At 47.0% G+C, this 18195-nt stretch overlaps 1 protein-coding gene across 2 annotated transcripts in view; it reads left to right on the top strand.

The window, feature by feature from the left end:
- Positions 1 to 18195, top strand: part of LOC134936547 (G protein-coupled receptor kinase 5-like) — a 126579-nt gene that overhangs the window by 61917 nt on the left and 46467 nt on the right. For both annotated transcript variants that reach the window (XM_063931621.1, XM_063931620.1), the window contains exons 5-6: positions 10773 to 10873; positions 11740 to 11832. In XM_063931621.1, the coding sequence (XP_063787691.1) occupies positions 10773 to 10873; positions 11740 to 11832 (194 nt within the window). The remainder of the gene's footprint in view (positions 1 to 10772; positions 10874 to 11739; positions 11833 to 18195) is intronic.

The following is an 18195-nucleotide window of genomic DNA, read 5'->3' as shown; positions in this document are numbered from 1 at the left end:
GTGAAAACAAGCGCCCAAGAGTGTGATTCTTAAAATCAGGGGAAATGAAGGTGTAGAGGAACGGATGATAAGGATCGGTTTAAAACACTTATCTGGTAGGTAGATACTTGACTCAAGCAGTACTCTTTTTGTGGATTAAGAACATGCGGATAAAACAGAAGAAAACTAACATAGTGTGTACCATTTATGTTACGTATTATGTTGCTGCTTAGTTTCACAGGCCTAATTAGGGAACTAGCTTATTCCCACAAAATATAAATTTGTAGCCTGAGCAGTGTATATATTAAAAATACAAAGAATTTAATAACATAATCACATAAAAACACACATAAAATATCTGTATAACATGCGTACAGAATAAAAAAATTATATCAGGCTTATCTGTCCATGTAAATGACTGAAATGCATGCGTACAGGATTTAAAATTGTTATAGGCTTATCTGTCCATAGAGAGGAGATGTCTGCAGGTATTCCCAACGCGTTTCGTCCATCAGCAACAGGACTTCATCAAGGGGATGACCACACTGAGCAAGTTTTGCTCTATTTATGCCCAAAGGAGGAAATTAGTAATGACATCACTTCCTGTGATTGTCATTAATTTGTTGGAGGAAAAACAATATATCTATAATCTAATTTGCACTCAAAACAGTGGTAATTAGATAAAAATATAATTAGAGTAAGAACCGAAAATTGTATAAAAAACATGAATGGAAAGTGTATTAACATCTATTGCCGTCGGAAATGGTGGTGGAACGCATGTGGAACGCATGCGTCATTTCCGGCCGGCGCTGTGTACTTCTGTATAGTGAAATAATATCCACTATAAAAGGAGTGGAATAAGGAAGCAGAACGGGAGGTGATGTGAACCAGTGTAGTGTGTTAAAACAAGTGGGGAAGAAGAGAAGGAGAATAGCGGTGACGCGCACCGCCATAGCGATTACGTCGCATCCGTGGGAAACACGGAAGTGAGTGGAAGGGAGGTGGAACGCACCGCCATTAAGTGAGAAGGAGAATGAGACTTAGCGGTGAAACGCACCGCCATACCAATGACGTCACTTCCGTAAGAAATGCGGAAGTGAGAGACGTGCTTGTTAATTGTGGTGGAACGCACCGCAATTAACTACCGGTGTTGTTTATAGCGCTGTGGAGCGCATAGCCGAGAGTGAAGAATACATCCTAAATAGAATGTAATTAGTGAGACCGTTAAAGTTAGCCAATTAATCTTGTGTTGTGGTTTACTTAAGGTGCAAAGTGTCATAGATTATATGTATGTATATATACACATACATGTATATATATGTAAATATATAAATACATATCTCTCGTGAGTGATGAGGATTTAAAGTGACAGTGCCCTGGGATATAACATTAAATTTAAAGTGGCAGTGCTGTAAATAGTATTAATTTATTTTGAGTGCAGATGGATTTTATTAAAAATAATTATTAAAAATTATGTATGATATATATGTAAAATCTGGACTCATTTTTTCTTCTTAATAAAAAATTCGATACAGTCGTATGGATTCATTCTTTCTTAGTCGTTCAAAAATGTCCATAGTTTAGATGTGTCCTTAAGGTCAGTTTTGTAGATCGCTTGTGGACGTCTTGTGATACTTCTCATATTTGTTTTTAGTATCGTCCAATGGAAAATTTAGCTGGAAAAGACCATAAAAATGGCTTATGACTTAAAGCCTTGACTAAATGTAAATACAAAGAAATATATAACAAGAAACCAATTTCTTACTTAATTATATATCAAGGAGAAAAATGAATAGAAAAGGAGATAAAAGTTGATAAAAGGTGATAAAAGAATGTATGGGGAATGAAGCATCAAAGAAAAGGGGCAATTTCAAACGCCTCATTCAATCCTAATGGGGATAAGGTCTTGAGTTCATATATCCAGAACATTTCCCGTCTCGACAACTTATTTAGGACATCGCCTCCTCTTTCTCCAAGTTTTACCAGTTCAATTGCTTTAAATGAGATGTCTTCCGGGTTTGATTTGTGTTTTTCTGTGAAATGTTTGGAAACGGTATGGTTGTCTACCTTATTCTTGATATTCTCCTTCTCTTCTTCCCCACTTGTTTTAACACACTACACTGGTTCACATCACCTCCCGTTCTGCTTCCTTATTCCACTCCTTTTATAGTGGATATTATTTCACTATACAGAAGTACACAGCGCCGGCCGGAAATGACGCATGCGTTCCACATGCGTTCCACCACCATTTCCGACGGCAATAGATGTTAATACACTTTCCATTCATGTTTTTTATACAATTTTCGGTTCTTTCTTACTCTAATTATATTTTTATCTAATTACCACTGTTTTGAGTGCAAATTAGATTATAGATATATTGTTTTTCCTCCAACAAATTAATGACAATCACAGGAAGTGATGTCATTACTAATTTCCTCCTTTGGGCATAAATAGAGCAAAACTTGCTCAGTGTGGTCATCCCCTTGATGAAGTCCTGTTGCTGACGGACGAAACGCGTTGGGAATACCTGCAGACATCTCCTCTCTATGGACAGATAAGCCTATAACAATTTTAAATCCTGTACGCATGCATTTCAGTCATTTACATGGACAGATAAGCCTGATATAATTTTTTTATTCTGTACGCATGTTATACAGATATTTTATGTGTGTTTTTATGTGATTATGTTATTAAATTCTTTGTATTTTTAATATATACACTGCTCAGGCTACAAATTTATATTTTGTGGGAATAAGCTAGTTCCCTAATTAGGCCTGTGAAACTAAGCAGCAACATAATACGTAACATAAATGGTACACACTATGTTAGTTTTCTTCTGTTTTATCCGCATGTTCTTAATCCACAAAAAGAGTACTGCTTGAGTCAAGTCTCTACCTACCAGATAAGTGTTTTAAACCGATCCTTATCATCCGTTCCTCTACACCTTCATTTCCCCTGATTTTAAGAATCACACTCTTGGGCGCTTGTTTTCACCAATTCTTGCAACTTATATAAGGAAGTTCAAGTTCAAAATGGAATCGCTCAGGGCGGTTATTGCAAGCCTGGAAGAGGGGGATTATATGGTATCACTGGACATCAAGAATGCTTACCTACATGTCCCCATTTACCCACCTCACCAGGAGTACCTCCGATTTGTGGTACAGGACTGCCATTACCAATTCCAGACGTTGCCGTTTGGTCTGTCCACGGCACCAAGGGTATTTACCAAGGTAATGGCCGAAATGATGATACTCCTTCGAAAGAAGGGAGTTATTATTATCCCGTACTTGGACGATCTCCTTATAAAGGCGAGGTCCATGGAGCAGTTGTTGGTCGGAGTAGCACTATCTCAGGAAGTGCTACAACAGCACGGCTGGATTCTGAATATCCCAAAGTCGCAGCTGGTTCCTACGACGCGTCTGCTGTTCTTGGGTATGATTCTGGACACAGAACAGAAGAAGGTGTTTCTCCCGGAGGAGAAGGCCAAAGAGTTGTCATCTCTGGTCAGAGACCTCCTGAAACCAAAACAGGTGTCGGTGCATCACTGCACGCGAGTCCTGGGAAAGATGGTAGCTTCTTACGAAGCAATTCCCTTCGGCAGGTTCCATGCAAGGATCTTTCAGTGGGATCTGTTAGACAAGTGGTCCGGATCGCATCTTCAGATGCATCGGTTGATCACCCTGTCCCCGAGGGCCAGGGTGTCTCTGCTGTGGTGGCTGCAGAGTGCTCATCTTCTCGAGGGCCGCAGATTCGGCATTCAGGACTGGGTCCTGGTGACCACGGATGCAAGCCTCCGAGGTTGGGGGGCAGTCACTCAGGGAAGAAACTTCCAAGGACAATGGTCGAGTCAGGAGACTTCCCTACACATAAATATTCTGGAACTAAGGGCCATATACAATGCCCTAAGCCAAGCAAAACCCCTGCTTCAAAACCAGCCGGTGCTGATTCAGTCAGACAACATCACGGCGGTCGCTCATGTAAACCGACAGGGCGGCACAAGAAGCAGGATGGCAATGGCAGAAGCCACAAGGATTCTCCGATGGGCGGAGAATCACGTGATAGCACTGTCAGCAGTGTTCATTCCGGGAGTGGACAACTGGGAAGCAGACTTCCTCAGCAGGCACGACCTCCACCCGGGAGAGTGGGGACTTCATCCAGAAGTCTTCCAGCTGATTGTAAATCGTTGGGAAAGGCCACAGGTGGACATGATGGCGTCCCGCCTCAACAAAAAGCTAAAAAGATATTGCGCCAGGTCAAGGGACCCTCAGGCGATAGCTGTGGACGCTCTAGTGACACCGTGGGTGTACCAGTCGGTTTATGTGTTCCCTCCTCTTCCTCTCATACCAAAGGTACTGAGGATAATAAGAAAGAGAGGAGTAAGAACTATACTCATCGTTCCGGATTGGCCAAGTAGAACTTGGTACCCGGAACTACAAGAAATGATCTCAGAGGACCCTTGGCCTCTGCCGCTCCGACAGGACCTGCTGCAGCAGGGGCCCTGTCTGTTCAAAGACTTACCGCGGCTGCGTTTGACGGCATGGCGGTTGAACGCCGGATCATGATGGAAAAGGGCATTCCGGTTGAAGTCATTCCTACGCTGATAAAAGCTAGGAAGGATGTGACAGCAAAACATTATCACCGCATATGGCGAAAATATGTTGCTTGGTGTGAGGCTATGAAGGCCCCAACAGAGGAATTTCAGCTGGGTCGATTTCTGCACTTCCTACAGTCAGGAGTGACTATGGGCCTAAAATTGGGATCCATAAAAGTCCAGATTTCGGCCCTGTCTATTTTCTTTCAAAAAGAACTGGCTTCACTGCCTGAAGTTCAGACGTTTGTTAAGGGAGTGCTGCATATTCAGCCCCCTTTTGTGCCTCCAGTGGCACCTTGGGATCTCAATGTTGTGTTGGATTTCCTAAAATCACATTGGTTTGAGCCACTTCAGACCGTGGAGTTGAAGTATCTCACGTGGAAAGTGGTCATGCTTTTGGCCTTGGCTTCGGCTAGGCGTGTGTCAGAATTGGCGGCTTTGTCATGTAAAAGCCCCTATCTGATCTTCCATATGGACAGGGCAGAATTGAGGACTCGTCCCCAATTTCTCCCTAAGGTGGTATCCGCGTTTCATTTGAACCAACCTATTGTGGTGCCTGCGGCTACTCGGGACTTGGAGGCTTCCAAGTTGCTGGACGTAGTCCGGGCCCTGAAAATCTATGTTTCCAGGACGGCTAGAGTCAGAAAAACTGACTCGCTGTTTATCCTGCATGCACCCAACAAGCTGGGTGCTCCTGCTTCTAAGCAGACTATTGCTCGCTGGATCTGTAGCACGATTCAACTTGCACATTCTGCGGCTGGACTGCCGCATTCCTAAATCAGTAAAAGCCCATTCCACGAGGAAGGTGGGCTCTTCTTGGGCGGCTGCCCGAGGGGTCTCGGCTTTACAACTTTGCCGAGCTGCTACCTGGTCGGGATCAAACACGTTTGCAAAATTCTACAAGTTTGATACCCTGGCTGAGGAGGACCTTGAGTTTGCTCATTCGGTGCTGCAGAGTCATCCGCACTCTCCCGCCCGTTTGGGAGCTTTGGTATAATCCCCATGGTCCTTACGGAGTACCCAGCATCCACTAGGACGTCAGAGAAAATAAGAATTTACTCACCGGTAATTCTATTTCTCGTAGTCCGTAGTGGATGCTGGGCGCCCGTCCCAAGTGCGGACTCTCTGCAATACATGTATATAGTTATTGCTTAACTAAAGGGTTATTGTTATGAGCCATCTGTTGCTGAGGCTCAGTTGTTGTTCATACTGTTAACTTGGTGTGGTTATCACAAGTTGTACAGTGTGATTGGTGTGGCTGGTATGAGTCTTACCCTGGAATCCAAATCCTTTCCTAGTAATGTCAGCTCTTCCGGGCACAGTTTCCCTAACTGAGGTCTGGAGGAGGGGCATAGAGGGAGGAGCCAGTGCACACCAGATATAGTACCTAATCTTTCTTTAAAGAGTGCCCAGTCTCCTGCGGAGCCCGTCTATTCCCCATGGTCCTTACGGAGTTCCCAGCATCCACTACGGACTACGAGAAATAGAATTACCGGTGAGTAAATTCTTATTTTTTTGCCTTATGTTCCCTCACAGCCTAAGAAAGCGCCTCATTATCAAATGCAGTCCTTTCGTTCGAATAAAAGCAAAAGAGTACGAGGATCGTCCTTTCTTGCCAGAGGTAAGGGCAGAGGAAAAAAGCTGCACACAGCTAGTTCCCAGGAACAGAAGTCCTCCCCTGCCTCTGCAAAATCCACCGCATGACGCTGGGCTTCCCTGGGGGAGTCCGCTCAAGTGGGGGCACGTCTTTGACTTTTCAGCCACATCTGGGTTCATTCACAGGTGTATCCCTGGGCAATAGAAATTGTTTCTCAGGGATACAAGCTGGAATTCGAAGAGGTGCCTCCTCGCCGGTTTTTCAAATCGGCTCTACCTGCGGCTCCCTCAGAGAGGGAGTTAGTGTTGAATGCAATACAAAAATTGTATCTACAACAGGTAGTGGTCAAGGTTCCTCTACTGCAGCAAGGAAAGGGTTATTACTCAACCCTGTTTGTGGTTCCGAAACCGGACGGTTCGGTCAGACCCATTTTGAATTTAAAATCCCTGAACCTATACTTGAAAAGGTTCAAATTCAAGATGGAATCGCTCAGGGCGGTTATCGCCAGCCTGGAAGGGGGGGATTTTATGGTTTCCCTGGACATAAAGGATGCATACCTTCATGTTCCAATATTTCCTCCTCATCAGGCGTTCCTGAGATTTGCTGTACAAGATTGTCATTACCAATTTCAGACGTTGCCGTTTGGGCTTTCAACGGCCCCGAGGATTTTCACCAAGGTAATGGCGGAAATGATGGTGCTCCTGCGCAAGCGAGGGGTCACAATTATCCCATACTTGGACGATCTCATAAAAGCGAGATCTCGGGAGAAGTTACTGGACAGCGTGTCTCTGTCTTTGAAGGTGTTAAAGCAACACGGCTGGATTCTCAATATCCCGAAGTCACAGTTGGTTCCTACGACGCGTCTGACCTTCTTGGGCTTGATCCTGGACACAGACCAAAAGAAGGTTTTTCTTCCAATGGAAAAAGCTCAGGAACTCATGACTGGTCAGGACCCTATTGAAGCCAAAACAGGTGTCAGTGCATCACTGCACTCGAGTCCTGGGGAAAATGGTGGCATCGTACGAAGCCATTCCCTTTGGCAGGTTCCATGCGAGGACCTTCCAATGGGACCTACTGGACAAGTGGTCCGGGTCACATCTACAAATGCATCAGAGGATCACCCTGTCCCCCAGAGCAAGGGTGTCTCTCCTGTGGTGGCTGCAGAGTGCTCACCTCCTAGAGGGTCGCAGGTTCGGCATTCAGGACTGGATCCTGGTGACCACAGACGCAAGTCTCCGAGGTTGGGGAGCAGTCACACAGGGAAGAAATTTCCAAGGTCTTTGGTCCAGTCTAGAGACTTGTCTCCACATCAACATCCTGGAGTTGAGGGCCATATACAACGCCCTACGTCAAGCGGAGGCATTACTTCGCGACAAACCAGTTCTGATTCAGTCGGACAATGTCACCGCAGTTGCTCATGTAAACCGCCAAGGCGGCACAAGGAGCAGGGTGGCAATGGCGGAAGCCACCAGGATTCTTCGCTGGGCGGAAAATCATGTAAGCGCACTGCCAGCAGTGTTCATTCCGGGAGTGGACAACTGGGAAGCAGACTTCCTCAGCAGACACGACCTGCATCCGGGAGAATGGGGACTTCATCAGGAAGTCTTCGCGCAGATCGCAGGTCGGTGGGAACTGCCCCAGATAGACATGATGGCGTCCCGTCTCAACACAAAGTTAAAAAGGTATTGCGCCAGGTCAAGAGATCCTCAGGCGATAGCTGTGGATGCCCTGGTGACACCGTGGGTGTTTCGGACGGTCTATGTGTTTCCTCCTCTTCCTCTTATACCCAAGGTGTTGAGAATAATAAGACAAAGAAGAGTGAGAACAATCCTCATTGTTCCAGATTGGCCACGAAGGACTTGGTATCCGGATCTACAGGAATTGCTCACAGAAGATCCGTGGCCTCTTCCTCTAAGACAGGACCTGCTGCAGCAGGGGCCCTGTCTGTTCCAAGACTTACCGCGGCTGCGTTTGACGGCATGGCGGTTGAACGCCGGATCCTAGCGGAAAAAGGTATTCCGGATGAGGTCATTCCTACGCTAATAAAGGCTAGGAAGGACGTGACATCAAAACATTATCACCGAATATGGAAAATGTTTCTTGGTGTGAGGCCAGGAATGCTCCTACGGAGGAATTCCATCTGGGTCGTCTCCTTCACTTCCTGCAAGCTGGAGTGAATTTGGGCCTAAAATTAGGCTCCATAAAAGTTCAGATTTCGGCCTTATCCATTTTCTTTCAAAAGGAATTGGCCTCTCTACCTGAAGTACAGACTTTTGTAAAGGGAGTACTGCATATTCAGCCTCCTTTTGTACCTCCGGTGGCGCCTTGGGACCTTAACGTGGTGTTAAGTTTCCTTAAGTCACATTGGTTTGAACCACTCAAAACGGTGGAGTTAAAATATCTCACTTTGAAGGTGGTCATGTTGTTAGCCTTGGCTTCGGCTAGGCGAGTTTCGGAATTGGCGGCTTTATCACATAAAAGCCCCTATCTGGTTTTCCATATGGATAGAGCGGAGTTGCGGACCCGTCCTCAATTCCTACCTAAGGTGGTCTCATCCTTTCATATGAACCAACCTATTGTCGTGCCTGTGGCTACTCGTGACTTGGAGGATTCCAAGTCCCTTGATGTGGTCAGGGCTTTGAAAATTTACGTGGCCAGAATGGCTAGGATCAGAAAAACACTAGCACTGTTTGTCCTGTATGCAGCCAACAAGGTTGGCGGCCTTGCTTCAAAGCAGACTATTGCTCGCTGGATCTGTAACACGATCCAGCAAGCGCATTCTACGGCAGGATTGCCGTTACCAAAATCGGTTAAGGCCCATTCCACTAGGAAGGTTGGCTCGTCTTGGGCGGCTGCCCGAGGGGTCTCGGCACTACAGCTGTGCCGAGCTGCTACTTGGTCGGGGTCAAACACCTTTGCAAAGTTTTATAAGTTTGATACCCTGGCTGAGGAGGACCTCATGTTTGCTCAATCGGTGCTGCAGAGTCATCCGCACTCTCCCGCCCATTTGGGAGCTTTGGTATAATCCCCATGGTCCTTACGGAGTCCCAGCATCCTCTAGGACGTTAGAGAAAATAAGATTTTAAACCTACCGGTAAATCTTTTTCTCGTAGTCCGTAGAGGATGCTGGGCGCCCGTCCCAAGTGCGGACTACTTCTGCAAGACTTGTATATAGTTATTGCTTAAATAAGGGTTATGTTATAGTTTCATCGGTTTTGGACCGAAACTGTTGTTTTTCATACTGTTAACTGGTTAGTTTAACACAAGTTATACGGTGTGATTGGTGTGGCTGGTATGAATCTTGATTAACTAAAATCCTTTCCTCGTACTGTCCATCTCCTCTGGACACAGTTTCTCTAACTGAGGTCTGGAGGAGGGGCATAGAGGGAGGAGCCAGTGCACACCCAGAGGCAAAGTCTTTCTTAAAGTGCCCATGTCTCCTGCGGAGCCCGTCTATCCCCATGGTCCTTACGGAGTCCCAGCATCCGCTACGGACTACGAGAAAAAGATTTACCGGTAGGTTTAAAATCTTATTTTTTTTTTACCCACTTTGCCAATGTTTTAGCCGTTGCTATTTATGATGATGTGGAGTAAAAAGATCTGAGGCTGCAGGTTTCGCTACATTCTAGCGCATAAGCTGCCCCCACATACAGCAATTCTAAAAATTTTAGTTGATCTATCTGATCTAGAAACCATCACATAACTGAACAATTTGTACATAGGCAGACCAATACATAAATATGTTATATAGACCAGTAATATTTAACTGTGTGTAATTACTTAATTTCAAACACATGAAAAGAAACCACACAGACACACACGCACACACCAAGTCTGTTCTCTAATAACACTTCCCAAGAGACAGCCAATGGCCATTGGGCCTAATTCAGACCTGATCGCTAGCAGGCGATTTTTGCACTCCTGCGATCAGATAGTCGCCGCCTACAGGGGGAGTGTATTTTAGGTGTGCAAGTGTGCGATCGCATGTGTAGCAGAGCTGTACAAACAGATTTTGTGCAGTCTCTGCGCAGCCCAGGACTTACTCAGCCACTGCGATCACATCAGCTTGTCCGGGACCGGAATTGACGTCAGGGACCCTCCCTGCAAACTCATGGACATGCCTGCATTTTTCCAGACACTCCCTGAAAACAGTTGACACCCACAAACGCCTTCTTCCTGTCAATCTCCTTGCTGTCCTGTGTGAACGGATCCGACGCACAAACCCATCACTGAGCGGCGATCCGCTTTGTACCCGTGCGACGCGCCTGTGCATTGCGGTGCATACGTATGCGCAGTTTGTGCCTGATTGCCCGCTGTGCGAAATTACACACCAGTGATCAGGTCTGAATTACCCCCTTTGTTTCTGACTCGCCCTTGGACCATTATTATTGGATAATCTCCATTAATATGTTCATGTTGTGATTTAAAAGCCCTGTATTTGTGATTTTACAGACAAGTGTGTTGTGGTTTATGCTTAATTCTAGATTTATTAATTATACTTCTCATGGGGAAATGCAAACGCAAGTGACCTTTCTGAGATTGCTGTGTGTATTTTTGTAATGTGTAATTGTTTCTTATATTATTGTGTTTTGTTCATTCCTCCAGTCTCCAGACTATGTGCCAGAGATTCCAGACTCTCAAATGGAAGAATGTATATTGAGCTTTGAAAAGAACCCTAGCAAGGAGGTCTTCAGCAATTGTATCAGGTAAGAGGCAGGTTGGATGCACTCTAGAATGCTCTGTTAATATGGCAGATGAGTTCTCCCGTTGTTCAGCCCACAAACTACAACAATGGCTTTATCAAATCGTGGAGAGTGAGAAGTGTAGAGAGATAGAGGGGCCCATTTATCAATGAGGTTTAGCTATTTAAATTTTGTTGCGTATGATAAATGGTGCTCCAGCCAATCAGCTCCTAACTGCAATGTGTTTGAAAAATGACAGTTAGGAGCTGATTGGTCGAATCACCATTTATGATACGCAGAGAGTTTACTCATTGATAAATAGGCCACAGAGTACCAGCCAATCAGCTCCTAACTCTGTGCTATAAAAATGACAGAAGCTGATTAGTTTGCTAGTTCTCCCCCTGGGTCACAGAATTTTGCTGAATTATGAAACATTTGTTTTGGGGCAACAGGGCGAAGTTGTTCGTTTTCCCCTTTTATAATGTCCATATAATAAAAAACAGAGCTTTATTTTAGCACCATAAGCAAGAATGTATTTTTTTTTAACAGGTAGTTAGAGGGACAAATAATTCAGAGTGAAACACATGCAGTGTACGAACATGTCAAAGGTTGCTGCACCACGAGATGAAATTCAGCACAAACCTCACACCTGGGGATTGTTAGCCACACCACACACTACGGTCATCTGGTGGCCATTTTGGTCACCTTTAGTGTCTTTCAATTAAGTTACATACAGGAAGTCTGGTGTGCAAGGCACAAATGCTTCCACTTTCATCGAAGCCTTGCCAAAAATGTTTCGTTCTGAGAACTGATACAGATATCATTTTCATTTTATATTTTTATTGGTTTCCATTGCTCTGTTTACATTGAGTTGATTTCTGTGCCCACAGCCTCCTCCATGAGTTCCTGCGAGGGTCTCCTTTCAGGGAGTACCAGGAAAGTATGTACTTTGACCGCTTCCTGCAGTGGAGAAGTCTGGAAAGGTGAGATTATTTATTTATTTTAAAAAAGCAAATTAGGGATTTTGTTTACTTGCAAAAAGTAAAATAACCAACCTAGGTTGGAAGGGCGCTATTTAGGTTGCGTTTCTAAAGTGTGAGCTGCTGCCTGGAATAGGTTAGTCGAACCTAAATTAAAGATACAGGTTGAGTATCCCTTATCCAAAACGCTTGGGACCAGAGGTATTTTGGATATCGGATTTTTCCTTATTTTGGAATAATTGCATACCATAATGAGATATCATGGTGATGGGACCTAAATCTAAGCACAGAATGCATTTGTTTCATATACACCTTATACACACAGCTTGAAGGTAATTTTAGCCAATATTTGTAATAACTTTGTGCACTAAAAAAAGTGTGTGTACATTCACACAATTCATTTATGTTTCATATACACCTTATACACACAGCCTGAAGGTCATTTAATACAATATTTTTAATAACTTTGTGTATTAAACAAAGTTTGAGTACATTGAGCCATCAGAAAACAAAGGTTTCACCATCTCACTCTCACTCATATTTCTCTAACGTCCTAGTGGATGCTGGGGACTCCGTAAGGACCATGGGGAATAGACGGCTCCGCAGGAGACTGGGCACACTAAAAGAAAGATTTGGTACTACCTGGTGTGCACTGGCTCCTCCCTCTATGCCCCTCCTCCAGACCTCAGTTAGATTTCTGTGCCCGGCCGAGCTGGATGCGCACTAGGGGCTCTCCTGAGCTCCTAGAAAGAAAGTATATGTTAGGTTTTTTATTTTACAGTGAGACCTGCTGGCAACAGGCTCACTGCAACGAGGGACTAAGGGGAGAAGAAGCGAACCTACCTGCTTGCAGCTAGCTTGGGCTTCTTAGGCTACTGGACACCATTAGCTCCAGAGGGATCGACCGCAGGCCCAGTCCTTGGTGTTCGTTCCCGGAGCCGCGCCGCCGTCCCCCTTACAGAGCCAGAAACGAGAAGATGGTCCGGAAAAGCGGCGGCAGAAGACTTCAGTCTTCACCAAGGTAGCGCACAGCACTGCAGCTGTGCGCCATTGCTCCTCATGCACACTTCACACTCCGGTCACTGAGGGTGCAGGGCGCTGGGGGGGGGCGCCCTGAGCAGCAATAATATCACCTTGGCTGGCAAAATAACCACAATATATAGCCCCAGAGGCTATATATGTGGTAATTACCCCTGCCAGAATACAGAAAAAAGCGGGAGAAAAGTCCGCCGAAAAAGGGGCGGAGCCATCTCCCTCAGCACACCGGCGCCATTATTCCCTCACAGTTCCGCTGGAAGGAAGCTCCCTGACTCTCCCCTGCAGTCTACACTACAGAAAAGGGTAAAAAAGAGGGGGGGGCACAGATTTGAGGCGCAGTAAATATTATAGCAGCTATAGGGGACATAATTCAGTTAGTCCCTGCATTATATAGCGCTCTGGTGTGTGCTGGCATACTCTCTCTCTATCTCCCCAAAGGGCTTTTGTGGGGTCCTGTCTCCTTTAAGAGCATTCCCTGTGTGTGTGCGCGGTGTGTCGGTACGGCTGTGTCGACATGTTTGATGAGGAGACTTATGTGGAGGCGGAGCAGATGCCTATAAATGTGATGTCACCCCCTGCGGGGCAGACACCTGAGTGGATGGACTTATGGAAGGAATTACGTGCGAGTGTCGACTCCTTACATAAAAAATTTGACGACAGGCCAAATACGGGACAGCCGGCTTCTCAGCCCGTGCCTGCCCAGGCAATTCAATGGCCATCAGGGGCTCTAAAACGCCCACTATCTCAGATGGCAGACACAGATGTCGACACGGATACTGATACCAGTGTCGACGACGATGAGTCAAATTTAATGTCCACTAGGGCCATTCGTGGAATGATTGAGGCAATGAAAGAGGTTTTACACCTTTCTGATATAAACCCAGGTACCTCAAAAAAGGGTATTATGTTTGGGGAGAAAAAACTACCAATAGTTTTTCCCCCATCTGAAGAATTAAATGAAGTGTGTGAAGAAGCGTGGGCTTTCCCTGATAAGAAATTGGTGATTTAAAAAAAATTACTAATGGCGTTCCCTTTCTCGCCAGAGGACAGGTCACGTTGGGAAACTCCCCCTAGAGTGGATAAAGCGCTCACACGTTTGTCTAAAAAGGTGGCACTACCGTCTCCGGATACGGCCGCCCTAAAGGAACCTGCTGATAGAAAGCAGGAGGCTATCCAAAAGTCTATATATACACACACTGGTGTTATACTGAGACCGGCTATTGCTTCAGCGTGGATGTGCAGTGCTGCTGCTGCTTGGTCAGATTCCCTGTCAGAAAATATTGACACCCTGGACAGGGACACTATATTGCTTACCATAGAGCATATAAAAGACTCAGTCTTGTACATGAGAGATGCACAGAGGGAGATCTGCCGGCTGGCATCTAGAATAAGTGCATTGTCCATTTCTGCTAGGAGAGGCTTATGGACTCGGCAGTGGACAGGGGATGCAGATTCTAAAAGGCACATGGAAGTTTTGCCTTATAAGGGTGAGGAGTTATTCGGGGACGGTCTCTCAGACCTTGTTTCCACAGCAACAGCTGGGAAGTCAGCATTTTTACCCCATGTCCCCTCACAGCCTAAGAAAGCGCCGTACTATCAGGTGCAGTCCTCTCGAACCCAGAAAAACAGGCGGGGAAAAGGCGGGTCCTTTCTGTCTAGAGGCAGAGGAAGGGGGAAGAAACTGCACCACGCAGCAGGTTCCCAGGAACAAAAGTCCTCCCCAGCTTCTTCCAAATCCGCCGCATGACGGTGGGGCTCCACAGGCGGAGCCAGGTACGGTGGGGGGCCGCCTCAAAAATGTCAGCGATCAGTGGGTTCGCTCACGGGTGGATCCCTGGATCCTTCAAGTAGTATCTCAGGGGTACAAGCTGGAATTCGAGGCGACTCCCCCCCGCTGTTTCCTCAAATCGGCCTTACCGACAATTCCCTCGAGCAGGGAGGCTGTACTAGAGGCAATTCACAAGCTGTATTCCCAGCAGGTGATAGTAAAAGTGCCCCTACTTCAACAAGGACGGGGTTACTATTCCACACTGTTTGTGGTACCGAAACCGGACGGTTCGGTGAGACCCATTTTAAATTTAGAATCCTTGAACACATACATAAAAAAATCAAAGTTCAAGATGGAATCGCTCAGGGCGGTTATTGCAAGCCTGGACGAGGGGGATTACATGGTATCCCTGGACATCAAGGATGCTTACCTGCATGTCCCAATTTACCTTCCTCACCAGGAGTACCTCAGATTTGTGGTACAGGATTGTCATTACCAATTCCAGACACTACCGTTTGGACTGTCCACGGCACCGAGGGTGTTTACCAAGGTAATGGCAGAAATGATGATACTCCTTCGAAAAAAGGGAGTTTTAATTATCCCGTACTTGGACGATCTCCTAATAAAGGCGAGGTCCAGGGAGCAGTTACTGGTCGGAGTAGCACTATCTCGGGAAGTGCTACAACAGCATGGCTGGATTCTAAACATCCCAAAGTCACAACTGGTTCCTTCCACACGCTTACTGTTCCTGGGGATGATTCTGGACACAGAACAGAAAAAAGTGTTTCTCCCGCAGGAGAAAGCCAAGGAGCTGTCATCTCTAGTCAGAGACCTCCTAAAACCAAAACGGGTATCGGTGCATCACTGCACACGAGTCCTGGGAAAAATGGTGGCTTCATACGAAGCAATTCCATTCGGCAGGTTCCATGCAAGGACCTTCCAGTGGGACCTCTTGGACAAGTGGTCGGGATCGCATCTTCAGATGCATCGTCTGATAACCCTGTCTCCAAGGACCAGGGTGTCTTTACTGTGGTGGCTGCAGAGTGCTCATCTTCTAGAGGGCCGCAGATTCGGCATACAGGACTGGGTCCTGGTGACCACGGATGCCAGCCTTCGAGGCTGGGGAGCAGTCACACAGGGAAGAAACTTCCAAGGACTATGGTCAAGTCAGGAGACTTCCCTGCACATAAATATTCTGGAACTAAGGGCCATTTACAATGCCCTAAGTCAGGCAAAACCCCTGCTTCAAAACCAGCCGGTACTGATCCAGTCAGACAACATCACGGCAGTCGCCCATGTAAACCGACAGGGCGGCACAAAAAGCAGGATGGCAGAAGCCGCAAGGATTCTCCGATGGGCGGAAAATCACATAATAGCACTGTCGGCAGTGTTCATTCCGGGAGTGGACAACTGGGAAGCAGACTTCCTCAGCAGACACGACCTACACCCGGGCGAGTGGGGACTTCATCCAGAAGTCTTCCTACTGTTGGTAAACCGTTGGGAAAGGCCACAGGTGGACATGATGGCGTCCCGCCTCAACAAAAAGCTAAAGAGATATTGCGCCAGGTCAAGGGACCCTCAGGCGATAGCTGTGGACGCGCTAGTGACACCGTGGGTGTACCAGTCGGTTTATGTGTTCCCTCCTCTGCCCCTCATACCAAAGGTACTGAGAATAATAAGAAGGCGAGGAGTAAGGGGCGTGGCTTGGCCGAGCATGGAGTAGGCAGCTAGGAGTTAGAGCTCCGTATATCCTGCCTTTTATATCCTGCTTTCCCCGCTAGTGGCTACCAATAACCCGGCTCAGACGTTGTGGCTATTGACCCTGCTCACATTGAGGGGTCTGTGGGACGGTGTTTCTGCTCTGGGAAGCCGCTGGACGCATCGCGGCCTACACCGCTCGCCATCACTCCTTCCGCCCGGCGCCATCTTGGGAATCAGCGGCGGAGTCCGGAGCCGCGCTGGGACGGGGCTCCCTCCACTCGCACCATCTGCTGTTTTCGGCTGAACCGGAGATCGCTGTGTGCCCCTGTCTCCTTTCACCTTGCGTTTGGCGGACTGCAGGCCCCTCTGTGGCGGTGATAGCTGCTGGCGGTGCGGGGGTACATCTGCCTACACGGGCCGTCTCTCCTCACATCCCCTGCCTTTCTGCGCTGCTGATCGGAGCCTCCCAGCCTGCATTACTCTGCCTGCAGGGCTGCCTTGATACCTACAACTACCCTGCTCTACCCACACTGCTGGGTGACGTTTCCATATCTACACTACTCTCTGGATAAAATTGGCCAAGTACAGGTGGATATTACTTTAATCAGGCATGACATGCAAAAGATTCGTGAACGGGTGGGGGAGGCGGAACACCGTATCTCCGACCTAGAAGACGTCACCAATCCTCTCAAAGACACAGTTTCCAGCCTCACAACTCAGATGTCGGCAGTTAAGGCGAAGCTCTCCGATATTGAAGGAAGGCTGCGTCGTAATAACGTTCGCTTTGTGGGCCTCCCGGAGAGAGTGGAGGGCTCCTCCCCAGAATCCTTCCTTGAAACATGGCTTCTCCGTCTATTTCAACGCGATGACTTTGGTCCTCAGTTCTCTGTGGAGAGGGCCCATCGATTGCCTGCCAGGGCTCCTCCCCCGGGCGCACCTGCACGCACTTTCATAGCCCGTTTTCTACATTACAGGGACCGGGATGCAGTCCTACGGCTGGCCCGTACACAGGGTCCTTTGAAATTTGACAACCATGATATTGCTGTCTACCCAGACTTTGCCGTGGAAGTCCAGAAGTCGCGTACGCAGTTCCTACAGGTCAAGAGAAAGCTTCGTGATCATCAAATTCAATATGCCATGTTATTTCCGGCACGATTGAGGGTGGTGTATGATGGCTCCACACACTTCTTCAATACCCCTCAAGAGGCGGAGGCCTGGCTTGAGCGCAGACCCAGGCCCCCTATTTAGAGACTGGTTCTCCCTCAGAGGACGCATTGACTGCTGGGTTCTGTACTCCTTCTAGTCCTATAGCGGGAATGATCTTTATTTCTAGGAGCTGAATGCTAGGATATAGCCTTTTTGTAGAGGCATTAGTTGTCTCTACTCCCTAGGGTTGTTATAGGTTCTCAGCCTTAGTTCAGTTAACGGTTTTTCTGGGATCCAGGCGTGTCTAGTTTGGGATGGATATGCAGGGAGGGGGGGGTTTGGGTTGTTCTGGGTTTGTTCTTTTTTTTGTACATGTATTGTCTTATGTGTCACTGTGCTATTTTTTTTTCTCGAACTGTAATGTGTCCATGATTTCGTTTATGTATGCCTTCTGCTCTCCGTATGCTCCGCCTGTGTGCTGGCGGGGGGTCGTAGTGATCCCTTTGCTTCTCTCCCCTCTATGTTATGGGTTCCTCTCCTTTGCGCGCCTTGCTTGCCTTGGATTTTCTTCTTCCCCTCCCTCTCCGCATTTGCCCCTTGCCCTTTTTCTCCTCCTGTCCTTTCTCTTTTGTATCTATGGCTGCAGGGGTTGATGGGCTCCGCATACTCGGCTGGAATGTGAGGGGCCTGAATGACCGCATTAAGCGGGCGCT

Source organism: Pseudophryne corroboree, chromosome 6 (assembly GCF_028390025.1).
Source record: "Pseudophryne corroboree isolate aPseCor3 chromosome 6, aPseCor3.hap2, whole genome shotgun sequence".
NCBI lineage: Eukaryota > Metazoa > Chordata > Amphibia > Anura > Myobatrachidae > Pseudophryne > Pseudophryne corroboree.
Note: the sequence above shows the minus strand (reverse complement) of the source record. Positions and strands in the feature narration are given on the sequence as shown.